General features: G+C 53.3%; 1 protein-coding gene across 1 annotated transcript in view; it reads right to left on the bottom strand.

The window, feature by feature from the left end:
- LOC125345117 (deleted in lung and esophageal cancer protein 1-like) overlaps positions 1-22,815 on the bottom strand; it is a 28,336-nt gene that overhangs the window by 1,076 nt on the left and 4,445 nt on the right. The window contains exons 6-34 of the mRNA XM_048337360.1: positions 22,235-22,313; positions 21,676-21,763; positions 14,572-14,745; positions 14,025-14,161; positions 13,685-13,777; positions 13,174-13,264; positions 12,733-12,895; positions 12,241-12,433; positions 11,847-11,905; positions 11,216-11,387; positions 10,790-10,883; positions 10,277-10,407; positions 10,007-10,165; positions 9,792-9,931; positions 9,432-9,585; positions 8,892-9,002; positions 8,593-8,723; positions 8,012-8,194; positions 6,767-6,837; positions 5,569-5,720; positions 4,997-5,115; positions 4,056-4,126; positions 3,402-3,607; positions 3,189-3,305; positions 2,968-3,093; positions 1,948-2,042; positions 1,738-1,822; positions 1,428-1,628; positions 143-304 (exon numbers count right to left, since the gene is read on the bottom strand). Coding sequence (XP_048193317.1) covers positions 143-304; positions 1,428-1,628; positions 1,738-1,822; positions 1,948-2,042; positions 2,968-3,093; positions 3,189-3,305; positions 3,402-3,607; positions 4,056-4,126; positions 4,997-5,115; positions 5,569-5,720; positions 6,767-6,837; positions 8,012-8,194; positions 8,593-8,723; positions 8,892-9,002; positions 9,432-9,585; positions 9,792-9,931; positions 10,007-10,165; positions 10,277-10,407; positions 10,790-10,883; positions 11,216-11,387; positions 11,847-11,905; positions 12,241-12,433; positions 12,733-12,895; positions 13,174-13,264; positions 13,685-13,777; positions 14,025-14,161; positions 14,572-14,745; positions 21,676-21,763; positions 22,235-22,313 — 3,757 coding nt within the window. The remainder of the gene's footprint in view (positions 1-142; positions 305-1,427; positions 1,629-1,737; positions 1,823-1,947; positions 2,043-2,967; positions 3,094-3,188; positions 3,306-3,401; positions 3,608-4,055; positions 4,127-4,996; positions 5,116-5,568; positions 5,721-6,766; positions 6,838-8,011; positions 8,195-8,592; positions 8,724-8,891; positions 9,003-9,431; positions 9,586-9,791; positions 9,932-10,006; positions 10,166-10,276; positions 10,408-10,789; positions 10,884-11,215; positions 11,388-11,846; positions 11,906-12,240; positions 12,434-12,732; positions 12,896-13,173; positions 13,265-13,684; positions 13,778-14,024; positions 14,162-14,571; positions 14,746-21,675; positions 21,764-22,234; positions 22,314-22,815) is intronic.

Here is a 22,815-nt window from a genome sequence, read left to right as displayed (position 1 = left end):
CCTCAGCTCTCAGCTTCATGACAGGCGTGAGTCATGAATGCTGTCCTGGGGCTCTTCCCGCCCACCCCACCTTCCTGCTGGGCTCCTGGGACTGGGCGAGGGGCCTGGGGGTGGGTGAGGACGACAGGAGCCTGGGACTGGCCTGTGTGGTCTCATTGGTGAACTCCAGGAGCAAGTTCTGAGTGAACACCATCTCCTTCTCTCCATTCGGCCTCTGGATGATGTCCACGCCCGGCAACATCTGGTCAGCCGGAAGCCTCTGATAGGACAGCAGCTCCAAGGACAATCTGAAGGACACGCTCACCTGAGCCCGGGGTGGGGGGGCATAGGATACAGATATGAGGGCCAATATCTTCACCCAAACAACAAAAACCAGCCGGGGAGCTCCCCCTTCCGGTGCATCTATTCCATAAACACTGCTGGACATTGGCTTCATGTTTCTCTTTCTTCCTAAAGATTGTTCGATTGGTTGGTTGTGGGACTTGAACTCAGGGCCTGGGTGTTAGCCCTGAGCATGGTTTGTGCCTGCTAGGTGAGATAGTGTGCGTTTATATGATGTCTTCCCCTCCCCCCCCCTGCCCCGAGGGCCTTTCCATCTCCCCAGAGCTTCTAATGGCAGATTCAGGGGGGGTCTCCTGGGGAGACCCCTCCTGTGCCTGCGCTCTGCCCCCCCCCCAGCTCAAAGGGAGAGAGAAAGATAAGAGAGAGACAAAGACCCAGGGGCAGAGAGAGGGAGGGAGCAACAGAGGCAGGAGAAAAAAGTAGAGGAAGAGAGGGGAAAAGAGAAAGAAGGAAAGAAGATCTGGGGAGAAATAATAAAGACAAAATGGGAGAGAGATGGAGAGAGGAGTGAAAGAGAGAGGGGACAGAGAGGAGAGGCAAGGCCGAGAGAAAAGGAAAGAGACAAAGATGGACAGAGAAAGAGGAAGAAAAAGGGATAAAGAAAGGGAAAGAGACAGAGAAAAGTCAGAGAAGATAAAGACAGACTCAGAGACTCAGAGATACCAAGATAGAAGTACACAGAAACAGCAAGGAGGAGGAGGGGGAAGAGAGAGAGAGAGAGAGAGAGAGAGAGAGAGAGAGAGAGAGAGAGAGAGAAAGCAACTGAGAGGAAGGAGAACAGAGAGACAAGAGACACAAATTCCTCAAAGGAGTGGACAGAAAAACTCAGAGACAGACTGGGTGCAATTCTAGAACCTTCTTGAGCCTGCACTGTGTGGTGTGTTCATACACAGATAAACTGCACTGTGTGTAGTGCTCATGCATATGTAAATTGTGCTGTGTGCTATGTCCCTGCGTAGGTATGTAAGTTGCACTGTGTGTAACATTCGTGCATATGTAAATCGTGGGGTGGGGCATGCTGTGCGTATGCAAATTGTGCATGGCATGCTCATGCCTATGCAAATGACATGGGCGTGGTCTCTCACCTCCATGTTCTCCTGGGCAGGCAGTGCCAGCAGTTTCCCTGCCAGGGGCCTCCTGCCACTGGCTCTGCCGCCGCCCAGGCCAGCGTGGGCTTTGTCTTGAGAGATGGTGAAAGGGCTGGAGACCAGGATGCGGAAGTGTTGTGGGATATCCGTGGTGTTGATCAGCCTCAGGTGACGCGTGCTCAGCAGTTCGCTCAGCACCTGTGTGGCCACGGGGGGGGGGGGGGGGAGGGGAGGGAGACACACATCACCAACCTTCTCATTGTAGGGGTTCAGGGGAGGGTCTCACAGAAGCGGGCCGCATGCTCACCCCAGCGCAGGCCTCTTTGGGGATGAGATCGCTGGCCTGGCATCGGAATTCCAGATGGCCGCTGGAGTCCAGTTTTATGCTTAACCTGCCAGGACAAGGACGTGGAGGCTGGGAGCTTGCCCAGTGGCTCCTGCTGGGCAGCCATCCCTGGGGTGCTAGCTAGGAGAGGGGAGCAGGGTGGGGGGCAGGGAGGTGCAGTGGTTCACTCACTGCGCCCGCCTCACGGAGCCATGCATTTCCAGCCTCAGAGGGTCCACGTCGAAGTCCTGCAGGCGACGGACCCGCCCTGGGAGCTCTCTATCCACCTACAATCCAGCACCTAGTCATCCATCCATCCATCTCCCAATCATCCATCCAACACCCAGTCATCCATCCATCATCCATCCATCCATTGTCCATCCATCTAGTCATCCATCCATCCATCATCCATCATCCATCCATCTAGTCATCTATCCATCCATCATCCATATCTATCCAGTAATCCATCCATCATCCATCCATCCATCATCCATCATCTACCCATCCATCATCCATCCATCATCCATCCATCCATCCATCCATCTATCCATCATCCATCCATCCATCCATCTATCCATCATCCATCCATCCATCCATCTAGCCATCATCCATTCATCCATCATCCATCCATCCATCATCCATCCATCCATCCATCATCCATCCATCCATCCATCCAGTCATCCATCCATCCATCTATCATGCATCATCCATACATCCATCCATCATCCATCATCCAATCATCCATCCATCCATCCATCTATCCATCATCCATCCATCCGTCTATCCATCATCCATCCATCCATCATCCATCCAGTCATCCTGGATATCCATCCATCCATCATCCATCATCCAGTCATCCATCCATCCAGTCATCCATCTGTCCATCCATCATCCATCTGTCCATCCAGTCATCCATCATCCATCCATCCATCCATCATCCATCCGTCCATCCAGTCATCCATCATCCATCCATCCATCATCCATCCATCCATCCATCATCCATCCGTCCATCCAGTCATCCATCTGTCCATTCATCCACCACCCAGTTATCCATCCATCCATCACAGAGAATCCCTGGTGGTTCCTGGGTGTGCGCAGGCAGAGTGACTTCCGGTTTCTGACTGGGGTCAGAGGTCAGGGGTCAGCGCCAGTGGAGACTGGGGTCAGGGTCACCGTCTGGGAGGTGGCTGGGGGGGGCGCGGAAATGCTCACCTCATTGTCTAGGCTCATGAAGCCCAGGGCGTAGCCTGTGCACTCCACCTTGTACTCCTCGTCGGGGCCCAGCCTCATGGGGGTGAAGGAGACGTGGATCGTGCTCCTGCCCCCAGCAGGGACCACCTGGCCAGGGGTAGGGACGAGCCTTGGCATCGGTGGGTGGGGATCCCCTCCAGGCATCCCCCACGCCCACGGTGGCGCCGTTCTGCGCAGCTCACCACCTGCCGTGGCCAGATGGAGTACACCTGGTCGGTGGGCACGCCCTCGTGGTCCTTCAGGATGACGGAGATGATGGGTTCCATGGCCCTGGCCGGGGCGCTCGAGCTGCCTTCCACCTGACGCGGGAGGAGAGGGCCCGGCCGTGGCTCGATCGTTCCCAGCCCCCCCCTTCGTGTCCCCCCCCCATGCATCCGCCCCCCCCCCCCACTGACCGACAGCGATGCGGCGTGGCTGGACTCCGAGAGGTCAGAGGGGCTGCTGGAGGGCCAGGCACAGCTGGCCTCCGAGCTCTCGGAACGCACCAGCTCGTTCCCCGTCGCGTCCAGGAGGGGGAATCGAGGCCCGTAGAATACCAGCAGCTCCAGCAGGTGCTCCCTGCTGTGCTCCGGGAGGTAGGTCTCCCAATCCAGGCGGATGTCTGCGGCAGGGGGGAGGAGGAGTGTGGGGGGGGGTGGGGGGGTCTCCCTAAAGTCCCCCTCCCATTGCCCCTCCCCCGACTTTGTGTTGAGAAAGGCCTCTCCCTGCCTGGCCAACAATTCTCAGGACCATTGTCTTTTTATTTCATCCACCCGTGGTGGGACTTGAACTCAGGGCCTGGGCGCTGCCCCTGAGCTTCTTTTGCTCAAGGCTGGTGCTCTACCACTTGAGCCACAGCGCCACTTCCGGTTTCTCTGGTGGTTTCATTAGAGATAAGAGTCTCACGGACTTTCCTGCCCGGGGCTGGCTTTGAACCGTGATCCACCAGATCTCAGCCTCCTGAGGAGCTGGGATGACAGGTGTGGGCCTCCAGCGCCTGGCTTTGGTCCTGAGGGGTTCCCCTCAGTATCCAGGGCCACTTGGACTCCTGGGGTCCCCCAGTGTCTCACCACAGGGGCTGGAGTTATTCAGGCGAATGGTTCGCGTGATGGTCTTGCCTCCGGAGACCTGGGTCCCGAACCTGCAGAAGGACAGCAGATTCCACAGGGCCTCAGAATGCTGGCCGGCCCCGACCCACAGATTCTGGGGTGACTGAGGAGGACATTCCCACAAGCTGATCATTCGGAATATAGCTTATTAAATCATTAATATTCCTAGCCAGGCATTGGTGGCTCAGGCCTGTCATCCTAGCTACTCCAGGAGGCTGAGATCTGAGGATCGCGGTTCAAAGCCAGCCCTGGCAGGAAAGTCCGTGAGACTCTCATCTCTCATGAAACACCAGAAAAACCGGAAGTGGCGCTGTAGCTCAAGTGGTAGAGTGCTAGCCTTGAGTAAAGAAAAGCTCAGGGACAGCGCCCGGGCCCAGAGTTCAAGTCCCAGGACCGACAAAATAGAAAACCCCCACACCTGTCAAATCTGCAATCAATCACATTTCCCACAGATTTAGGGTACCCACAGGGAGAGGCCCCAGGAAGGGGCTTAGGTTACAGGCCGCATTGGCCATCCCTCAATGTCCTGTGTTGGAGGCTTTCATTCTGCAGGGCTTAATGGGCTGTCACTTGGGCTTTCTTTTTCTGTGTGTGCTGGTCCTGGGGCTTGAACTCAGGGCCTGGGCGCTGTCCCTGAGCTCTTTCGCCCAAGGCCAGCGTTCTACCACTTGGAGCCTTCTATGGCGCCACTTCCGGTTTCCTGGTGGTTTCATTGAAGGTAAGAGTCTCAGGGAACTTTCCTGCTCCGGGCTGGCTTTGAACCGCCATCCTCCAGATCTCAGCCTCCTGCATAGCTGGGTTGACCGGGTGTGTGCACCGTGGGTGCCGGGCCAGGGCCTCATCCTGTGGGTGTCACTCATGGGGTGTCTCCGGGCCTCAGGGAGGCAGGGTGGGGGGGGCACCTGATGATGGGCTCCTTCTGGAAGTGTCCCAGCGTGTAGTAGGAGGTCCTCATGGAACTGATGGGGCAGCCCACCACCGCCATGTGCACTGGGATGATTGTGGGGGGCAGGTCTCCCACCTGGAAATACAACTGGCCTTGTCACCCCACCACGCCATGCTGCCAGGGCCCCACCGAACCCGAACCACCATCTTCTTCCTGCCACGGAGCACTGGCTCAGGGCTGCCTGCCCCGGAACCCCTACCCTGCCACCTGCCCGCCCCTTCCTCCACACACACACACACACACACACACACACACACACACTCACCAATACTGTGGGGCTTGAACTCAGGGCCTAATATCTGGAGGATGGTGGTTCAAAGCCAGCCCTGGGCAGGAGAGTCTGTGAGACTCTGAGCTCCAATGAACCACCAGGAAACCGGAAGTGGCACTGTGGCTCAAGTGGTAGAGCGCCAGCCATGCGCCAAAGAGCTCAGGAACAGCACCCAGGCCCTGAGTTCAAGTCCCAGGATTGGCAAACAAACCCAAACACCAGGGGGCGCCAGGCCCGGCTGCAGTGGCCTCGCTTACCATGCAGGTGAGGTTGTCCCAGTACTCGCCCCACATGCTGGCACAGGCCGTGATTTTAATCCTCAGCTGCTGGTAGGCTCCCAGCATGCCCTGGGACGTGTGAGGGAAGAAAGCAGCCCCCTTCCCGTGGGACAGCATGTTCTCCATAAAAACTGGGAGAAGGGATTCAGAGAAATGGACAGACGACTCATTATTAATTATTGTTGTTGTTGCCAGTCCTGGGGCTTGAACTCTGGGCCTGGCCGCTGTCCCTGAGCCTCTCTGTGTTCAAGGCTAGCACTCTACCACTTGAACCACAGCGCCACTTCCGGCTTTTTCTGTGTCTGTGGTGCTGAGGAATCGAACCCAGGGCCTCATGCATGCTAGGTGAGCGCTCTACCACTGAGCCACATTCCCAGCCCTGGATGAGTCTTATCTCCAATGAACTAGCAAAAAAGAGCTGAAAGTGGAACTGTGGTTCAAATGCTAGCCTGGAGAAAAAATGCTTTGGGGAGAGCAAGCAGGCTCTGAGTTCAAGTCCTAGTAAATACACACACACACACACACACACACACACATCGAAACAAAACAAAAAATCAAAACCAGGTAGTGCTGGTCATTCACGCCTGTCATCCTAGCTCCTTAGGAGGCTGAGATCGGGAGGCTCGCAGTTCAAAGCCAGCCGAGGCAGGAAAGTCTGTGAGACTCTTCTCTCCAAGGAACCACCAGAAAACCGGAAGTGGCACCATAGATGGCTCCAAGTGGTACAGCGCCAGCCTGGAGCAAAAGAAGCTCAGGGACAGCGCCCAGGCCCTGAGTTCAAGCCCCATGACTGGCAAAATGAAAAGTCGGGGAAAACTGTCAGGTAGACAGTGTTTTGAGGACCTTTCTGGGAAAGATTCTGAGAGGGGGACCTCAGGGACCAAGGCCCTCGCTCTCCCCCTGGTAACTACAAAACCCCAATCAGGGCTGGGGATATGGCCTAGTGGCAAGAGTGCTTGCCTCGTGTACATGAAGCCCTAGGTTCGATTCCCCAGCACCACCTATAGAGAAAAGGTCAGAAGTGGCGCTGTGGCTCAAGTTGGCAGAGTGCTAGCCTTGAGCAAAAAGAAGCCAGGGACAGTGCTCATGTCCTGAGTTCAAGTCCCAGGACTGGCAAACAACAGCAACAACAACAAAACCCCACAAAAACAATCATTCCCATTCTGGGGGTTCTCACCCAGCATCTCCCGTTTCGCCAGCCCTTCTTGGATCCGCGGTGTAGTTAGCAGGGCAGGGGACATATCAGGGCTTCACAGATGAGAGACAAAAAAAAACATAGCGTCAGTCGGGTTGATAGGGCACACCTGTCATCCCAGCTACTCGGGAGGCTGAGATCTGGAGGATTGCAGTTCGAAGCCAACTCTGGGAAGGAAAATCCAAGAGACTCTTATCTCCAGTGAAACCACCAGAAAACCGGAAGTGGCGCCATAGATGGCTCCAAGTGGTAGAGCACTGGCTTTAAGCAAAAAGAGCACAGTAGCTCTCCTAATATTCTACTCTTGCCTGCCATCCTTCCTTCCTTCCTTCCTTCCTTCCTTCCTTCCTTCCTTCCTTCCTTCCTTCCTTCCCTTCCCTTCCCTTCCCTTCCCTTCCCTCCCTCTCTCCCTCCCTCCTCCTTCCCTCCCTCCCTCCTTTCCTTTCCTTCCCTTCCTTCCTTCCTTCCTTCCTTCCTTCCTTCCTTCCTTCCTTCCTTCCTTCCTTCCTTCCTTCCTTCCTTCCTTCCTTCCCTGCCAATCCTAGGGCTTGAATTCAAGGCCTTTGTGCTGTCCCTGAGCTTCCTTTTGGCTCAAGGCTAGTGCTACACCATTTGAACCATGGCTCCACTTCGGCTTTTTTGGTGGGTCATTGCAGATAGAGTCTCATGGACTTGCTTTCTTTGGGCTGCTTTTGAACTGTAATCTTCAGACCTCAGTCTCTTTATAGGCATGAGCCATCAGCACCTCTTTTCTGTGTGTGTTCTTGATACTCCCTTTTTTTGTTCTGTTGTTGTTTTGTCCATACTGGGACTTGAACTCAGCACCTAGGCGCTGTCAATGGGACTCTTTGGCTCAAGGCTGGTGCTCTACCACTTGATCCACAGCTTCACTTCCGATTTGGGAGTGGTTAATTGGATGACCAATCAGATGGAGGCCCCAGGGATACATGCCCAGGATGGTGACCAATCAGAACATAGGCTACCAGGGACACCTGCTCAGAAGACTCATTCTGAAATCCATCTCGGGCTGGGAAGGTGGCTTAGTGGTAGAGCGCTTGCCTAGCACGCATGAAGCCCTGGGTTCGATTCCTCAGCACCACGGACACAGAAAAAGCCGGAAGTGGCGCTGTGGCTCAAGTGGTAGAGTGCTAGCCTTGAGCAAAAAGAAGCCAGGGACAGTGCTCAGGCCCTGAGTTCAAGCAAGAAGAAGGAATCCCTCCGACTCACAGGGGAGCTTTCCTGCTCAGGCTGTCCTCGGGGCTCCCGAAGTTCTCGAAGTTGAGGATGAAGGGGGTGCGGATGGGGCAGTGGTTGGTCAGGATGAGATAACCATGCACGTGTGTCCTCAGAGGCACCGTGGAGCCGAAGTCCAGGTACAGCTCCTCCGGGGGGGCAGGGCTCGGCTTGGCACTGCAAACAGACTCCGCGTCATCGAGGGGTCGGATATCGGCTGCTCAGGCCTCGTGGGGCTAAGGAAGAACCTCCCCCCCCGCCCCCCGCCCCCCGCTTGTGATCCCAGCTACTCAGGAGGCTGAGATCTGGAGGATCGCAGTTGGAGGCTAGCTGGAACAGAAAAGCGGATGAGACTCTGACCTCCAATAAATGACCAGAGAAAGCAACACTGTGTGGTTCAAAAGGGTTAGCGCGCTAGCCTGGAGTCAAAGCTCAGGGACAGAGCCCAGGCCCTGAGTTCAAGTCCCAGGACTGGTGCACGCGCACACGCACGCGCACACACACACACACACACATTGGTACCACAGCTCATTGTTAGTCCTTTCTGTCATCACTCCTGCTCGGGACTGACTCACCGTGTCTCAGGGTCCTCCATGGAGATGGTCATGGTCACTTCCAGTCCCCGAGGCTTTCCGGAAATGCCCAGGACCAGGAGTTTCTTCATGCTGGACACGTGGCACGGGAGGGCGAGATCCACCAGCTCTTCCTACAAACCCCGCCCACCCCACCCCCCCAAAAAAAGAGAAAGAAACACGAAACACGGTGGGCACCGGTGGCTCGCGCCCATCATCAAAGCCACTCAGGAGGCTGAGATCTGGAGGATCGTGGTTCAAAGCCAGCCCCAGGCAGGAGCATCCGTGCCCCTCAGACTCACTTGGGTGTAGGCGGTAAACTCGAAGCTGAGCTGGCGCTCTTCGCTGGGGCTCAGCATGCCACGTCTGGGGGTGACGGAGGCTGAGCACAGGGCCGCCTGGTTCCCCAAGAGCTGGAGCGGGGGGGGGGGGTGCAAGGAATGGATGATGGGTCAGTTGCGTCTTATGGGGCTCCCAGAATGCACCCTGCCACCCCCCTGGCAGACAAGATGGCTGGCGGCTCAGACCTAGCTTCCTACTCAGGAGGCTGAGATCTGAGGATCGCGGTTCAAAGCCCTGTTCATTGGCGATCAGAGTGTCCTGGACTCTCCTGCCCAGGCTGGCTTTGAACCTTGATCCCTCCAGATCTCAGCCTTCTGGGTTGATGGTGGGCTGATGGGTGTGAGCTTTGTAGGGGAGGTCATTGAGGGGGGAGGGACGGGGCCATGGGGGGGACGAGGGCTACCTCGACGGCTGAATCTCCGGAGTGGCTCGGCTGGGGCTCTCCCGCCTGAACCACGCCTCCCGCCCCCCCCCCCCCACCACCCCGGGAGTGCGCTCACCTTGCCCCAGTGGAAGCGGGTGGGCAGGAGGGTGCCGTTGATGAGCAGGATGGGGGTCTTCGTGGGCACGCCCAGGTACAGGTTGGCCACTTCCACGTGGCTGTGCTTCAGGTACACGTGCGGTGCCTGGACCTCGGCGTACACGGGGAGGTAGCTGGAACGCAAGATCCCCTGGCTTTGAACCCGCGATCCTCGAGATCTCAGCCTCCTGAGTGGCTGGGATTCTAGGTGTGAGAAATGCCACCTGGCTCCATGCTTGGTGTTGATTCTGGGCACTGGGGGGGAAGGGGGGCTCATCCTCCCCCGCTCCCCACACCCACCCCCCACCCCCCCCACTCCACGCTGGCTGCACCCCGATACCTGCAGGCTCCGTTCTCCACCTCCAGCTCCAGCACTGTCTGCAGGCGCTGGGAGCGTAATGTGTCCAGGCGGATGGCCACACTACACTCCCCCAGTGGGGGCAGCTGACCGCTGGAGGGCTCAATGGCCAAGGGGGACACCTGGGAGACAGAGGCCATTAGAGCCGGGGTGTGTGCTGGGGTGTGCAGGTCCCCCGAGGCAGCCCCAAGACTCACCTCCTCCAGCCTCTCCTCCAGGAGGACCTGGCTCTCCCGCAGGTGCCAGACGGCCGGCAGTTGGCTGACGTTCTGGATCTGCACGGTGCTGACGGCTCTCTGCCCCAGGCGGAGGAGGCCGAACTGGACGGCTGAGACGTTGATGACCAGAGAAGGCCCCTGCAGAGACCGCCCCCCCCCCCACACACCCCGGGTTGGGGCCTGGTCAGTGTGCTAGCCTGGGGACAGGCCCACGGGGGGAGGGGGGGTCCCCCACTCCACCAACCGCACCTTAAAGGCCGCCTCGATGTGCAGCACCACGGGGGTGGGTGAGTCCTTGATCTTGCACATCAGGTCCTTGCTGAGCGGGCCCGGGGTGCCGCCCGTGAGGTTCAGCTCGAACTCGCCCACCTCGTTGGATTCTGGGATGGAGAGGTGGGCAGGGGAGGGGAGGGGAGGAGGAGGAGACAAGTTGGGGTCCCAGCCCTTTTGTTTTGTGTCAGTCTTGGGGCTTGAATTCAGGGCCTGAGCACTGTCCCTACCACTTGAGCCACAGCGCCACTCCAGCTTTTTCTATATATGTGGTGCTGAGGACTCGAACCCAGGGCTTCATGTATAGGAGGTGAGCACTCTACCACTAGGCCACATTCCCAGCCCAAGGCGGGGGGGGGTCCTGGTTTTTCTCCTCTTTCTCCTGCCAAACCCCCCTCCCCCCGCCCCCCCAGGCCAGGGCTGGAATGTATTACAAGGTACCCGGAACCCCATCTCAAGCCCCCCCTTCCCCCCCTCAGCTGACAGACCCACCTATAATGCCGCAGCAGGGCTCCACTTCGATAATGTGGCAGTCGCTTATCTTCCCCCACAGGTACCGGATGTGCGACTTGCTATTGTTCCACATCTGGAACAACACCGCCCCCCAATCCATGGGGAAAGGGGGGGAGCGATGTGCTGGTACCAGGACTCAAACTCAGGATCTGGATGCTTTTCCTTGGCTTCAGTCCTGGGGCTTGAACTCAGGGCCTAGGCACTGTCCCTGAGCTTCATGTATAGGAGGCTAGCACTCTACCACTTGAGCCACAGCGCCACTTCCGGCTGTTTTTCTATCTATGTGGTGCTGAGGAATCGAACCCAGGGCTTCATGGATACGAGGTGAGCGCTCTAACCGCTGAGCCACCTTCCCAGCCCTGCCTTGGGCTTGGGCTTTGGCTTTCTTCAAGGCTGCTGCCCTACCTTAAAGGCCTTCTTCACCGTCATGCCGATGTAGCTCTCTCCCGGGAGGATGAGGGCGTACGGGTCCAGGAGCACCTGGAACGGCTCCGCCTGGCCCTTGGCCTCGATCTCCAGCACGATCACGTTGTCCACACAGTGCGGCCGGTCCTCCAGGCTCTCCGTGTCTTCGGAGCTGGGCGTGACACAGTGGGGAGAGAACCCCTGTCGTACACACACACACACACACACACACACACACACACACACACACCGCCTCTACTCTTTGGGCCTTCTGGGAAAATCCAGTGTGAGCCAGGAGGGGCTGGTGGCTCACGCCTGTCATCCCAGCTACACGGGAGGCTGAGATCTGAAGGATTGCAAGTTCAAAGCCAGCCCCGGGCAGGAAAGTCCGTGAGACTCTTATCTCCAATGAACCCCCAGGAAACCGGAAGTGGAGCTGTGGCTCAAGTGGTAGAGCGCCAGCCTTGAAGTGAAGAGCTCAGGGATAGCGCCCAGGCCCCAAGTTCAAGTCCTGGGATCAGCAGCAGCATGCTGGGGAGGGGGGCGGGAGTCTCATCAGCTCCTCCTGCCCAGCAGTCTTCCCCCGGGAACCCCACTCCAGGCAGGGGAGAGCCCTTCTGGGCCAGCTCACCTCAAGGGCTCTGGGATATCTTCTAGAACCATCTGTAGAACACTGTGGTACAATCTCAGCTGTAAGAAAACAACAACAACAACACCTAGAGACATCAAATCACCTACCTGCTAACGGCGGGGCTGCCCAGAAAAGGAAGAGGAAAAGGCTAGAAGCCAGAGTGTCCCAGCTGCTTAGGAGGCTGAGATCTGAGGATTGTGGTTCAAAGCCAGCCCCGGGCAGGAAAGTCCATGAGACTCTCATCTCCAATGAAACCACCAGAAAACCAGAAGTGGCGCTGTGGCTCGAGTGGCAGAGCGCCAGCCTTGAGCTGAAGAGCTCAGGGACAGCTCCCAGACCCCAAGTTCAAATCCCCAGGATGGGCACCAAACGTTAACACAGTCACCAACTGAACCTCGTAAGGAGAGAAGCTCAGGATGAACTCGTGGTCCGAGTGGGGGCTGAGGTTCCCCTTCTCCGGCATGATGGAGAAGGCCGTCTCTTTATCCGGGTGGCATTTGATGTTTTCCATACTATAGGTTTCTCCAGGCATGAGGGGCTTCAGGTTGGGTTTCATGATCTGCCAGTGGAAAGCCAGCTCCACGTGCCTGGTGGGGGAAGCAACCATGGCAGTGGGTAAGAGACTATTTGCCTAGTGGCCAAATCTGGAAGATCCTGGAAAGTTCTAGACGATTCTGGAAAGTTCTGGAAGGTTCTAGAAAGCTCTTCTAGCTTGGCCAGGCTCTGCTGGTGACCATGTTGAGAGAGAGAGAGAGAGAGAGAGAGAGAGAGAGAGAGATCCCTCTTTCCCCACTGGAAGGAGTATAAGCCTGCCACCTGGCTGAGGTGTAAGGATGGTGGTTCGAAGCCAGCCCCGGGGAGGGTGGGAGAAGTCTGGGAGGCTCACGTGGCGTTCCTGATGATCAGGAGTTTCTTTGCCGTGGTTTGGGGGTTCTCGGGCTCGAAGCGGATGAAGTGCTGGGCGGTTAAGTCCATGAGCTCCCCGGGCTCGGGTTCGCTTTTCTCGCCAGAGACGTAGATGAGGTCCAGGGCGACCAGCTGTCCAGTCCCTAACCCAAACACGGGGGGACGAAGATGGTAGAGGCGCTCTACCACTTGAGCCGCGGCGCCACTCCCGGCTTTCTGGTGGCTCATGGGTGCTAAGAGCCTCACTCGCTTCCCTGCGATGGGCCGGGTGCCCGGTGGCTCACGCGTGGTCATGCCAGCCACTCGGGAGGCTGAGCCCTGCAGGGTCGGGGTTCAAAGCCGCCTCAAGGCAGGAAAGCCCGTGAGACTCTTTATCTCCAATGAAACCAGGTTTTGGGGTGCATGGGGGGATGACACCCACCCTTAATCACCAGCTCCTTGACCTGGCAGTTGTCGCACACCACGAGGTAGGTCTGCTCTGCCTTCCCCAGGGCCGTCGGGAGGAACAGGACCTGGAGGAGAGAGAGAGAGAGAGAGAGAGATGGGACACCCCCCCACCGCACCCCCAAATCTCCCCGATCCCCCAAAGCTCTTCCTCGTCTTCTATCTGCCGTCTCTGCCCCCATTCCCATGAAACCAAGAGGCTCGGTGGAAGCCTCGCCCCGGAGCAAGGCTGGCGGGAGTTGATGAAGAGCAATCTCAGAACGAGAGCAAGGAGGGGCTGGGAAGGTGGCTCAGTGGTAGAGCGCTCGCCTTGCGTGCGTGGAGACCCGGGTTCGATTCCTCAGTCACCACGTCCATAGAAAAAGCCGGAAGCGGCGCTGTGGCTCAAGTGGTAGAGGGACAGTGCCCAGGCCCTGAGTTCAAGCCCCAGGCCTGGCATGAAGAAAGGGAAGGAGGGAGGGAGGACACAGATGGCCAGCGCTTATTACCTCCAGTAATATGGCGAATCCCGGTGCCAGCTCAAACACAGAGGGCATGACTCCGAAGGGCGGCTGCTCCACGAAGCCACTGATGGCCACAGCCTTTGGGAAAGATGGAAGAAACTGGGTGCAGAGGGGGGGCTCGCTACCTCAGGAGGAGGCTGAGATCTAGAGGATCACGGTTCAAAACCAACCCCTCAGGGGCAAGGAAGTAGCAAAGGAAGGAAAAAATAGCCCAGGGCCTTGAGTTACACCTTGTTCGGGGCTATGTATGTTTCCACGGGTGTGCCATCATAGAACACAGGTTGCCTCTTTCCTTGGGAGGGCAACCATGTACCCCGCCACTCACCCGGAAGCAGGGCGGTGGCCAGCTCCTCTTGGGCATGATGCAGAATTTGCCCAGGCTGAAGCCCACGTTCTTGCAGACGAACCGGGTCATCTTTATGCCCCCAATGAGGCAGTAACCACAGTCCAGCACTGGTGACACTGCAGCCAGATTGCGGGGGGTGGGGGGGAGTGGGGGGGAGAGATGTGTGGCTCGCTATCCACATTCAGCATCCCAGAATGCTAGGTGGGGGGGGGTGCTGTCCCTGAGCTTCTCTACCATTCAGAGCCATAGAGCCACGTCAGGGCTTTTCCCAAGGACTCAGAAGGCTGAGACCTGGAGGATCACGGTTCAAAGCCAGCTCAGGGAGGGAAGCCTTGGGAGACTCTTGATCCCCAATCAAACACCAACAGTAACAACCAAGCCAGGGATAGGCACCCAGGCCCCGAGTTCAAGTCCCAGGACAGGCTGCACGGAGTCATTTCTTCAGGATCCAGCTGGAAGGCAGGGGGGGGGTACCCCCTGATCTCAAGGGAACCCCCCCCCTCCGCCAGCTCCCCGGGACACTCACGGGTCAGGACCGGAGGTGGCCGCCGGGCTTGGAGGGGAATCACCAGGGTGTGTGCCGACTGCGTCTCCACCAGGATGAAGTCGTCGAAGTCTCCCAAGCAGTCGGGGATGAACTGGACCACGTACTGACAGGTCATTCCGGGGGCCACCATCCCTCCTTTCCCAGGGAACATCCCTGCGGGGGGGGGGGTGGTGGGGGTGAGGAGGGGGTGATTGTGACATTAAAAGGACAAAGAAAATGGTGGGGTTTGCAGGCTGGGCACACCAGGGGGACTGCACACGTTGTTATCCTAGCTCCTGGGGAGGCTGGGATCTAGAGGATCTCCATGTGAGGCCAGCACAAGGCAGGGAAAGCCTGGAGGCTCTTCCCCCCCCACCCCCCCGCGACCCCAATGGCAGCATCAGAGAACCGGAAGTGGCGCCATAGATAGCTCCAAGTGGGAGAGTGAGGAAAGGCAGGCAGGGCCCAGGCTGGGTGTCAGCGCCCCCTCCTGGCCATCCAGGGAAAAGCAGGCTCCATTCAGGATCAAGAAACTCAAGGGGGAGGAGGAAAGATGGCGCCGAAACAATAGTGAGGAACCCCGACTCGCACCAACTGAATAGCGAGCTGGGAACTACAACACCCAACACCCCACCAAGAACCCAGCAAAACCAGCAGCCAGAAGCAGTGGAGAAACGCAGGAAAACAAAAAGGAGCAAAAAAGAAGAACCAAAAACCTACACGGAGCCGGAGAATCTCCGGGGCACCCTCCCCCCACCAGCCGACCCTGGCCCAAACAGGGTCAGGCTGGGAAAGGGGAACCCGGCAATCGGCAGACAGGCTGCCAGGAGCGCAGAATCCATATAGCGGGAGACCCCACGGACACAAGGCAGGGTGCGGACCAAGACACACACCGGCAGCGACGAGAAGTTCGGGTCCACACCGGGTTCGGACAAGGGAACCCAGCGCGCCAGAAAGAGGGAACGGGGGAAGCCACCACGACACTTCGCCAACCCCCGAAGGGCCAACGGCTGCGCGGGACACACACACAAAGCAGCAAAAGTGAGTCCCCCATAATCCCTTCCCCCAACGGGAGACCCAAGCCCGACAAAGAAGCTAGATCTCCCTTCCTCCCCCTCCCCACTCCCGTGGGAACAAAGAAATCCCCAAATCAGGCAGGAAGCTCCCATCAGGCGCTGGGAAGCCAGTCTAGCAGGGGAAGGGCGGAACAGCCCCAAGCCCCCAAAGGTTCCTGAACTGGCAGAACCGGCCCCGTCCCCTTCCCAACAGGGGCCGGGGGACGGCCAGCAGTGCAAGCCCCACCCGAGGCGCCTAGACCTTGCGGACTCTTACAACTAAAATCACAGGCGCTGGTGGGCAATACATGCCCAGCAGGGTCACCTGAGCCTGATCTCGTTCCCCCTCCTCGCAGCGGAGGCGAGGTCTGAGGGTGCTAACCCACACCCGGACAGCCGATCCCACTGGGCCCCACACATACCGCCCCCCCCCAACGGACTCGCGGGAGGGCGCAAACACAACCCAACAACCCAGGGCTCGCTCTGGGAGGCAGACCCCGCTAAAGTGCCTGTTGTAGGGGTCTCACAGTGCACAGGAGGGCGGGGCCCCGGCGAAAGCGCCCGCTCTGGTAGGCGTGCCCTACACCGGTGGGCGGGGCCACAGCGACAGCACCTGCTGCTGTAGACACGCCTACACAGAAGGGAGGGAAGAACTACACAGACCTCCAGATGCGCAAATCACAAAGAAACATAACACAGTTCATCAAAGGACAAGCCACCTCGCCAGCTCCAAAAAGCAGCTCGACTGAAGAGGAGATGGAGACTAAAAAAGCAAATGAGGCCATGTTAACAGGAATGATCGAAAGCGTCAGAAATGAAATCAGAAAACAATTCCAGGAGTTTAGAGCGGAAATCTGGAAGGACACCCAGGAAGCTAAGAAAGAAATGGAAGCAAAACTGGATACAATGCAAGCCTCGTTTAAAGAAATGGAAGCAAAAACGGATACAATGCAAGCCGCCTTTAAAGAAAATCTCCACACCCTGAGAATTGAAATGCATGAAAAAATAGATTTAAAATACAACTCTTTAAAGGAAGAAATTTCCACGATCAGAGCTGATATGACAACCATGAATAGCTCTCTGACATCCATAAACTCCGCAATTGAAACCATAACACAAAGAGTTGACCATATGGAATCCAGAATCTCGCCTGGACGATGAAGCAGCTGACAACAACCAGAAAATGACCACACTCCAAGAAAAGGTGAAGCTTCAGGGAAGATTAATCCAGGAACTAATGGACAAAGACAAGAGATATAATCTGCGCATAATTGGAATAGAAGAAGGAGCCGAATATCAGAGCAGAGGGCTTAACCATGTCCTCAATAAAGTTATTGCAGAAAACTTCCCCAATCTCACAGGGGACCCCATCCAGGTAACCAAAGCCTATAGGACACCTGGCAGGCCAGACCCCAGGAAAACCACCCCAAGGCACATAATATTCAAGACTACAGACCTCAAGATTAAAGAGCAAATTCTGAATTCAGCCAAAGCGAAGAAGGAAACTTTTTTCAATGGGAAGAGGATTCGAATAACATCCGACTTATCCACACAAACTTACCAAGCTCGAAGTGAGTGGAAGAACACTATCCAAGTACTCCAGAATAACAATTTACAACCTCGGATCAAATATCCAGCGAAACTGGAGTTCACATTCGAAGGGAGAACCAGATCTTTCCACACCAAAGAGGAGCTAAAGGAGTATGTGAATAAAAAACCAGCCCTACAGCGAATATTAAGAGGGGAAGCCCACCCAACAGAGATCGTAAAAGACACACAGACAGAATCAGAAAGAAACTTCAATAGCCAAAGTCCAGCAGAAAGACCAGCTCACTAAAGACAAGAAGAAAAAAAAAAAAACAGGAAAAAACAGCCCAACAAGAAAATGGAAGGAGAAAAAACACCCTTATCCTTGATCTCTTTAAATATAAATGGCTTAAACTCCCCGATTAAGAGGAGCAGACTGGCAGAATGGATTCGCAAACAAAAAGTTGACATCTGCTGTCTACAAGAGACCCACCTTACAGCAAGGGACAAAAACAGGCTTCGAATGAAAGGATGGACCAAGATCTACCAAGCAAATGCACCCACCAAAACGGCAGGTGTAGCCATTCTGATCTCAGACAAGCTGGACTTCTCTTTAAAGTCCACTCAAAAAGACAAAGAAGGACACTACATATTAATACAAGGAAAAATCCAGAATCAAGACATCACGGTGATAAATGTATACTCACCGAACAAAAGAGGCCCGACATATGTCAAGCAAATTCTCACAGAATTACAGAGCAAGATAGATGCAAACACAATCATAGTGGGTGACTTTACTACTCCTCTCTCTCCAAGAGACAGATCCAACACCCAGAGGATTAGTAAGGGAGCTGAGGACCTAAATAACACCATTTCCCAAATGGATCTAACAGACCTATATAGAACCTTCCACCCTACAGAGACCCAATACACCTTCTTTTCAGCAGCCCATGGATCATATTCCAAAATAGACCACGTCATAGCCCACACAAAGAACCTCAGCAAATACAAAAGTATTGACATCATCCCATGTATTATATCTGATCACAGTGGATTAAAGGTAACCCTCAACAACAAAGGATACACACTCTTGGAGGCTAAACCCCACGCTGCTATCCAACACTTGGGCCACAGATCAAATTAAAGATGAAATCAAGGAATTCATAAGCCACAATGACAAAGAAAACACATCACAAAGAAACCTATGGGACACAGCTAAGGCAGTACTGAGGGGCAAGATCATTGCACTCAGTACCCACATTAAAAGAATGGAAGCAGAGCAGGTGAATACCCTCACGATGAAACTAAAACAACTGGAGAAACAAGAAATGACAGAATCTAAAACGACTAGGAGGGGAGAGATTACAAAGATTAAAGAAGAGATAAATCTGATTGAAAATAGAAAGACCATTCAACAAATAAATAAGACTAAAAGCTGGTTCTTTGAGAAAATAAACAAAATTGACAGGCCCCTTGCAAGACTCACAAAAAAAAGAAGAGAAGAGACTCATATTCGTAAAATCAGGGACTCCACAGGAAAAATTACGACAAGTACACACGATATTCAAACAATCATAAGGAGCTATTTCCAAAACCTCTACTCAGCAAAAAACAATAATTTTACAGAAATGGATCAATTCTTAGAGAAGTACAAACTGCCCAAACTGAACCAAGAAGAAATAAATCAACTAAATAAACCAATAACTTACAGTGAGATACAAGAGGTAATCAAGAACCTCCCTACTAAGAAAAGCCCAGGCCCAGATGGATTCACCAATGAATTCTACAAAACCTTTAGTGAGGAGCTAATTCCAATACTCCTCAAACTCTTCCGCGAAATAGAAACGGAGGGAGAAATCCCAAACTCATTCTATGAAGCTAATATCATACTCATCCCCAAACCAGGCAAAGATCCAACAAAAAAAGAGAACTACAGACCAATATCACTAATGAACACAGATGCAAAGCTTCTCAATAAAATATTAGCTAACAGGATCCAGAAACTGATTAAGAATATCATACATCATGACCAAGTAGGCTTCATCCCTCAGTCACAAGGATGGTTCAACATCCGTAAATCAATCAATGTAATTCACCACATAAACAGAACTAAAATCAAGAATCACATTGTTATCTCAGTTGATGCCCAAAAAGCCTTCGACAAAATACAACATCCATACCTATTAAAAGCTTTGGAGAGAACAGGAATAGATGGAACATTCCTCAAAACAATAAAAGCCATATACAACAGACCAACTGCTAATATCATATTAAATGGAGAGAAACTTAAATCATTCCCCCTAAACACAGGAACAAGACAAGGATGCCCACTCTCCCCACTTCTGTTCAACATAGTGCTGGAATCCCTAGCCATAGCAATAAGGCAAGAGGAGGACATCAAAGGGATCCACGTCGACAAGGAAGAAATCAAGTTATCCCTATTCGCAGACGACATGATCTTATATCTCAAGGACCCAAAAAACTCAGTACCCAAACTCCTACATCTAATAAACCAATTTGGCAAAGTAGCAGGATACAAAATCAATCCACAAAAGTCAGCAGCTTTTCTGTTCACCAGCAATAGACAAACAGAAAAGGAAATTATGGAAACAATTCCATTTACAGTAGCCAAAAAAAGAATAAAATACCTAGGGATCAACTTAACCAAGGACATGACGGACCTATTCAATGAAAACTACAAAAATCTAATAAGGGAAATCAAAGAAGACACAAGGAGATGGAAAGACCTCCCATGCTCATGGGTAGGCAGAATCAATATAGTGAAAATGGCCATATTGCCCAAATTGTTATACAAATTCAATGCAATACCAATCAAAATCCCAGCCACATTCTTCACTGAAATAGAGAAACCAGTCCATAAATTCATATGGAACAGCAAAAAAACCTAGAATAGCCAAAGCAATTCTAGGCAAAAAACATAGTGCAGGAGGTATCACCATACCAGACTTCAAGCTCTACTACAAGGCCATCATAACAAAAACAGCATGGTATTGGTATAAAAACAGATCGGAAGACCAGTGGATTAGAATTGAAGACCCAGAAACAAAACCGCACTCTTACAGCCAACTGATATTCGACAAAGGAGCTAAAGACATACAATGGAATAAACATAGCCTCTTCAACTACTGGTGCTGGGAGAACTGGGCAGCCATATGCAGAAAACTCAAAGTAGACCCAAGCCTATCACCATGCACCAAGATCAACTCAAAATGGATCAAGGACCTCAACATCAGACCTGAATCCTTGAAACTACTGAAGGACAGAGTAGGAAAGACACTAGAACTTATAGGCACAGGAAGGAACTTCCTGAATAGAGTCCCAGGGGCACAACAAATAGGGGAAAGACTCAACAAATGGGACTACTACAAATTAAAAAGTTTCTGCACAGCTAAGGTCATAGCCACCAAAATAGAAAGACAGCCAACGATATGGGAAAGGATATTTACCAGCACAGCAACAGACAAAGGCCTGATATCTGTCATCTACAGAGAACTCAAAAAACTAAGCCCCTCCAAGCCCAATAAACCTATTAGGAAATGGGCAAAAGAGCTAAAGAGAGACTTCACAAGAGAAGATATAAAAATGGCAAAGAAACACATGAGGAAATGCTCAACATCCCTGCTAGTAAAGGAAATGCAAATAAAAACAACCCTGAGATACCACCTCACCCCAGTTAGAATGGCCTATACTCTGAACTCAGGAAACAACAAATGCTGGAGGGGGTTCGGGGAAAGAGGAACCCTTCTCCATTGTTGGTGGGAGTGCAAATTAGTACAACCACTTTGGAGAACAGTATGGAGGTTTCTCAAAAAGCTCAATATAGTCCTACCCTATGACCCAGCCATACCACTCCTAGGCATCTATCCTAAACAGCAAACCCCAAGATATCAAAAGGACATTTGTACTTCCATGTTTATTGCGGCACAATTCACAATAGCCAAAATTTGGAAACAACCCAGATGCCCCTCCACAGATGAATGGATCCAAAAAATATGGTACTTATACACAATGGAATACTACATAGCGATTAGGAATGGTGAAATATTGTTATTCGCAGGGAAATGGTCAGAACTCGAACAAATAATGTTGAGCGAGACAAGCCTAGAACACAGAAAACAAAGGGGCATGATCTCCCTGATATATGACTGTTAACAAAGGGCGATGGAGAGACAGTAGAGACCAAGTCTGTGAACACTGTATATGTGCTTGATACATTGTAAATTGCATATGGGTCTACCTGACCTAGACAAGGGATGGAAAAACAGGTTGTAAGATATCACAAGAAATGTACACACTGCCCTACTATGTAACTGTACCCTCGTTGCACAACACCTTGTAAAAAAAAATTTTTTTTTTGCTTAATTAATAATAAAAAAAATTAAAAAAAAAAAAAGAAACTCAAGGGGGCTTCTCTCTCTCTCTCTCTCTCCCCATCAGGGGGCAGACAGACCAAGTGGGAGCCTTTGAGCAAGTCTAGAAGGTTCCTGCGCATTCAACTCACCCAGCCCCAGAGCGAAGTAGGGTGTGCAGGGCGGGAGGACGCGCAGGTAGCGGCTAGCCGAGGTGGTGTTCTGCAGGGCGATGGTCATCTAGGCCAGGGGAAAGGAGAGGGTCTTGTATACAAGCAGTTTGGTTTTTCTGGGTGGTTTCCTTGGAGGTTAAAGAGTCTCACAGACTTTCCTGCTCCAGGCTGGCTTTGAACCGTGATCCTCTAGATCTCAGCCTCCTGAGGAGTTGGGATGCCAGGCGGGAGCCACGGGCAAATGGCCCACACTGGTAACTTTTGAAACCAGAAAACAGGGGTGTGGTGGTGGAGATGTGGGGATAGCGTGGACTGGCTTTGGGACGATTCCATGGAGGATCACGGTTCAAAGCCAGCCAAGAGAGGAAAGCACATGAGACTCTTATTTCTAATTAATCACCACCCCCCCCAAAAAAAGCAAAGAGTGGAACCATGGTTCAGGTGGTAGAGCACAAACCTTGCACAAAAGAAGCTCAGGGATAGTGCCCAGGCCCTGAGTTCAAACCCCAGGACTGGCAAAAGAAAAACAAAATTCTACCTCATAAACCGGTCCAATTTCATAATCTGTGAAAAATACCACTGAGGGTTTGGCTAGAAAGACGGGTGTGTCCGCACAGCTGTAGGAGGAAACAGAGGTGAGAGGTTGTGGGGAATATTATTCAGTCCTAAACAAAAAGCAAATGAAATCGTTCACAGTTAGAACAACAACAACAACAACAAAAGACAGGAGTATTACACAGCTATAGATAAAAAGAAAGGCTGACTTGGGGGGGCTCACGCCCATCATCCCAGCACCTCAGGAGGCTGAGATCTGAGGATCGTAGTTTGAAGCCAGGCTAGGCAGGGAAAGTCTGTGAGACTTTTATCTCCAATGAACCACCAAAAAGCCGGAAGTGGCGCTGTGGCTCAAGTGGTAGAGCGCTAGCCTTGAGCAAAAGAAGCTCAGGGACAGCGCCCAGGCCCTGAGTTCAAGCCCCAGAACTGGCACAGAAAGGAAAAATAAAAGACAAAGAAAGGATGTTATACAGTTTAAAAAGAGAGAGAGAAATATTGGTTATAAGCAAAAAGAAAAATCACATAGTTACGATGAAAAAGAAAAAAATACATAGTGATTTATTA

This window comes from Perognathus longimembris, unplaced genomic scaffold (genome assembly GCF_023159225.1).
Source record: "Perognathus longimembris pacificus isolate PPM17 unplaced genomic scaffold, ASM2315922v1 HiC_scaffold_5318, whole genome shotgun sequence".
In the NCBI taxonomy this organism is placed as follows: domain Eukaryota; kingdom Metazoa; phylum Chordata; class Mammalia; order Rodentia; family Heteromyidae; genus Perognathus; species Perognathus longimembris.
Note: the sequence above shows the minus strand (reverse complement) of the source record. Positions and strands in the feature narration are given on the sequence as shown.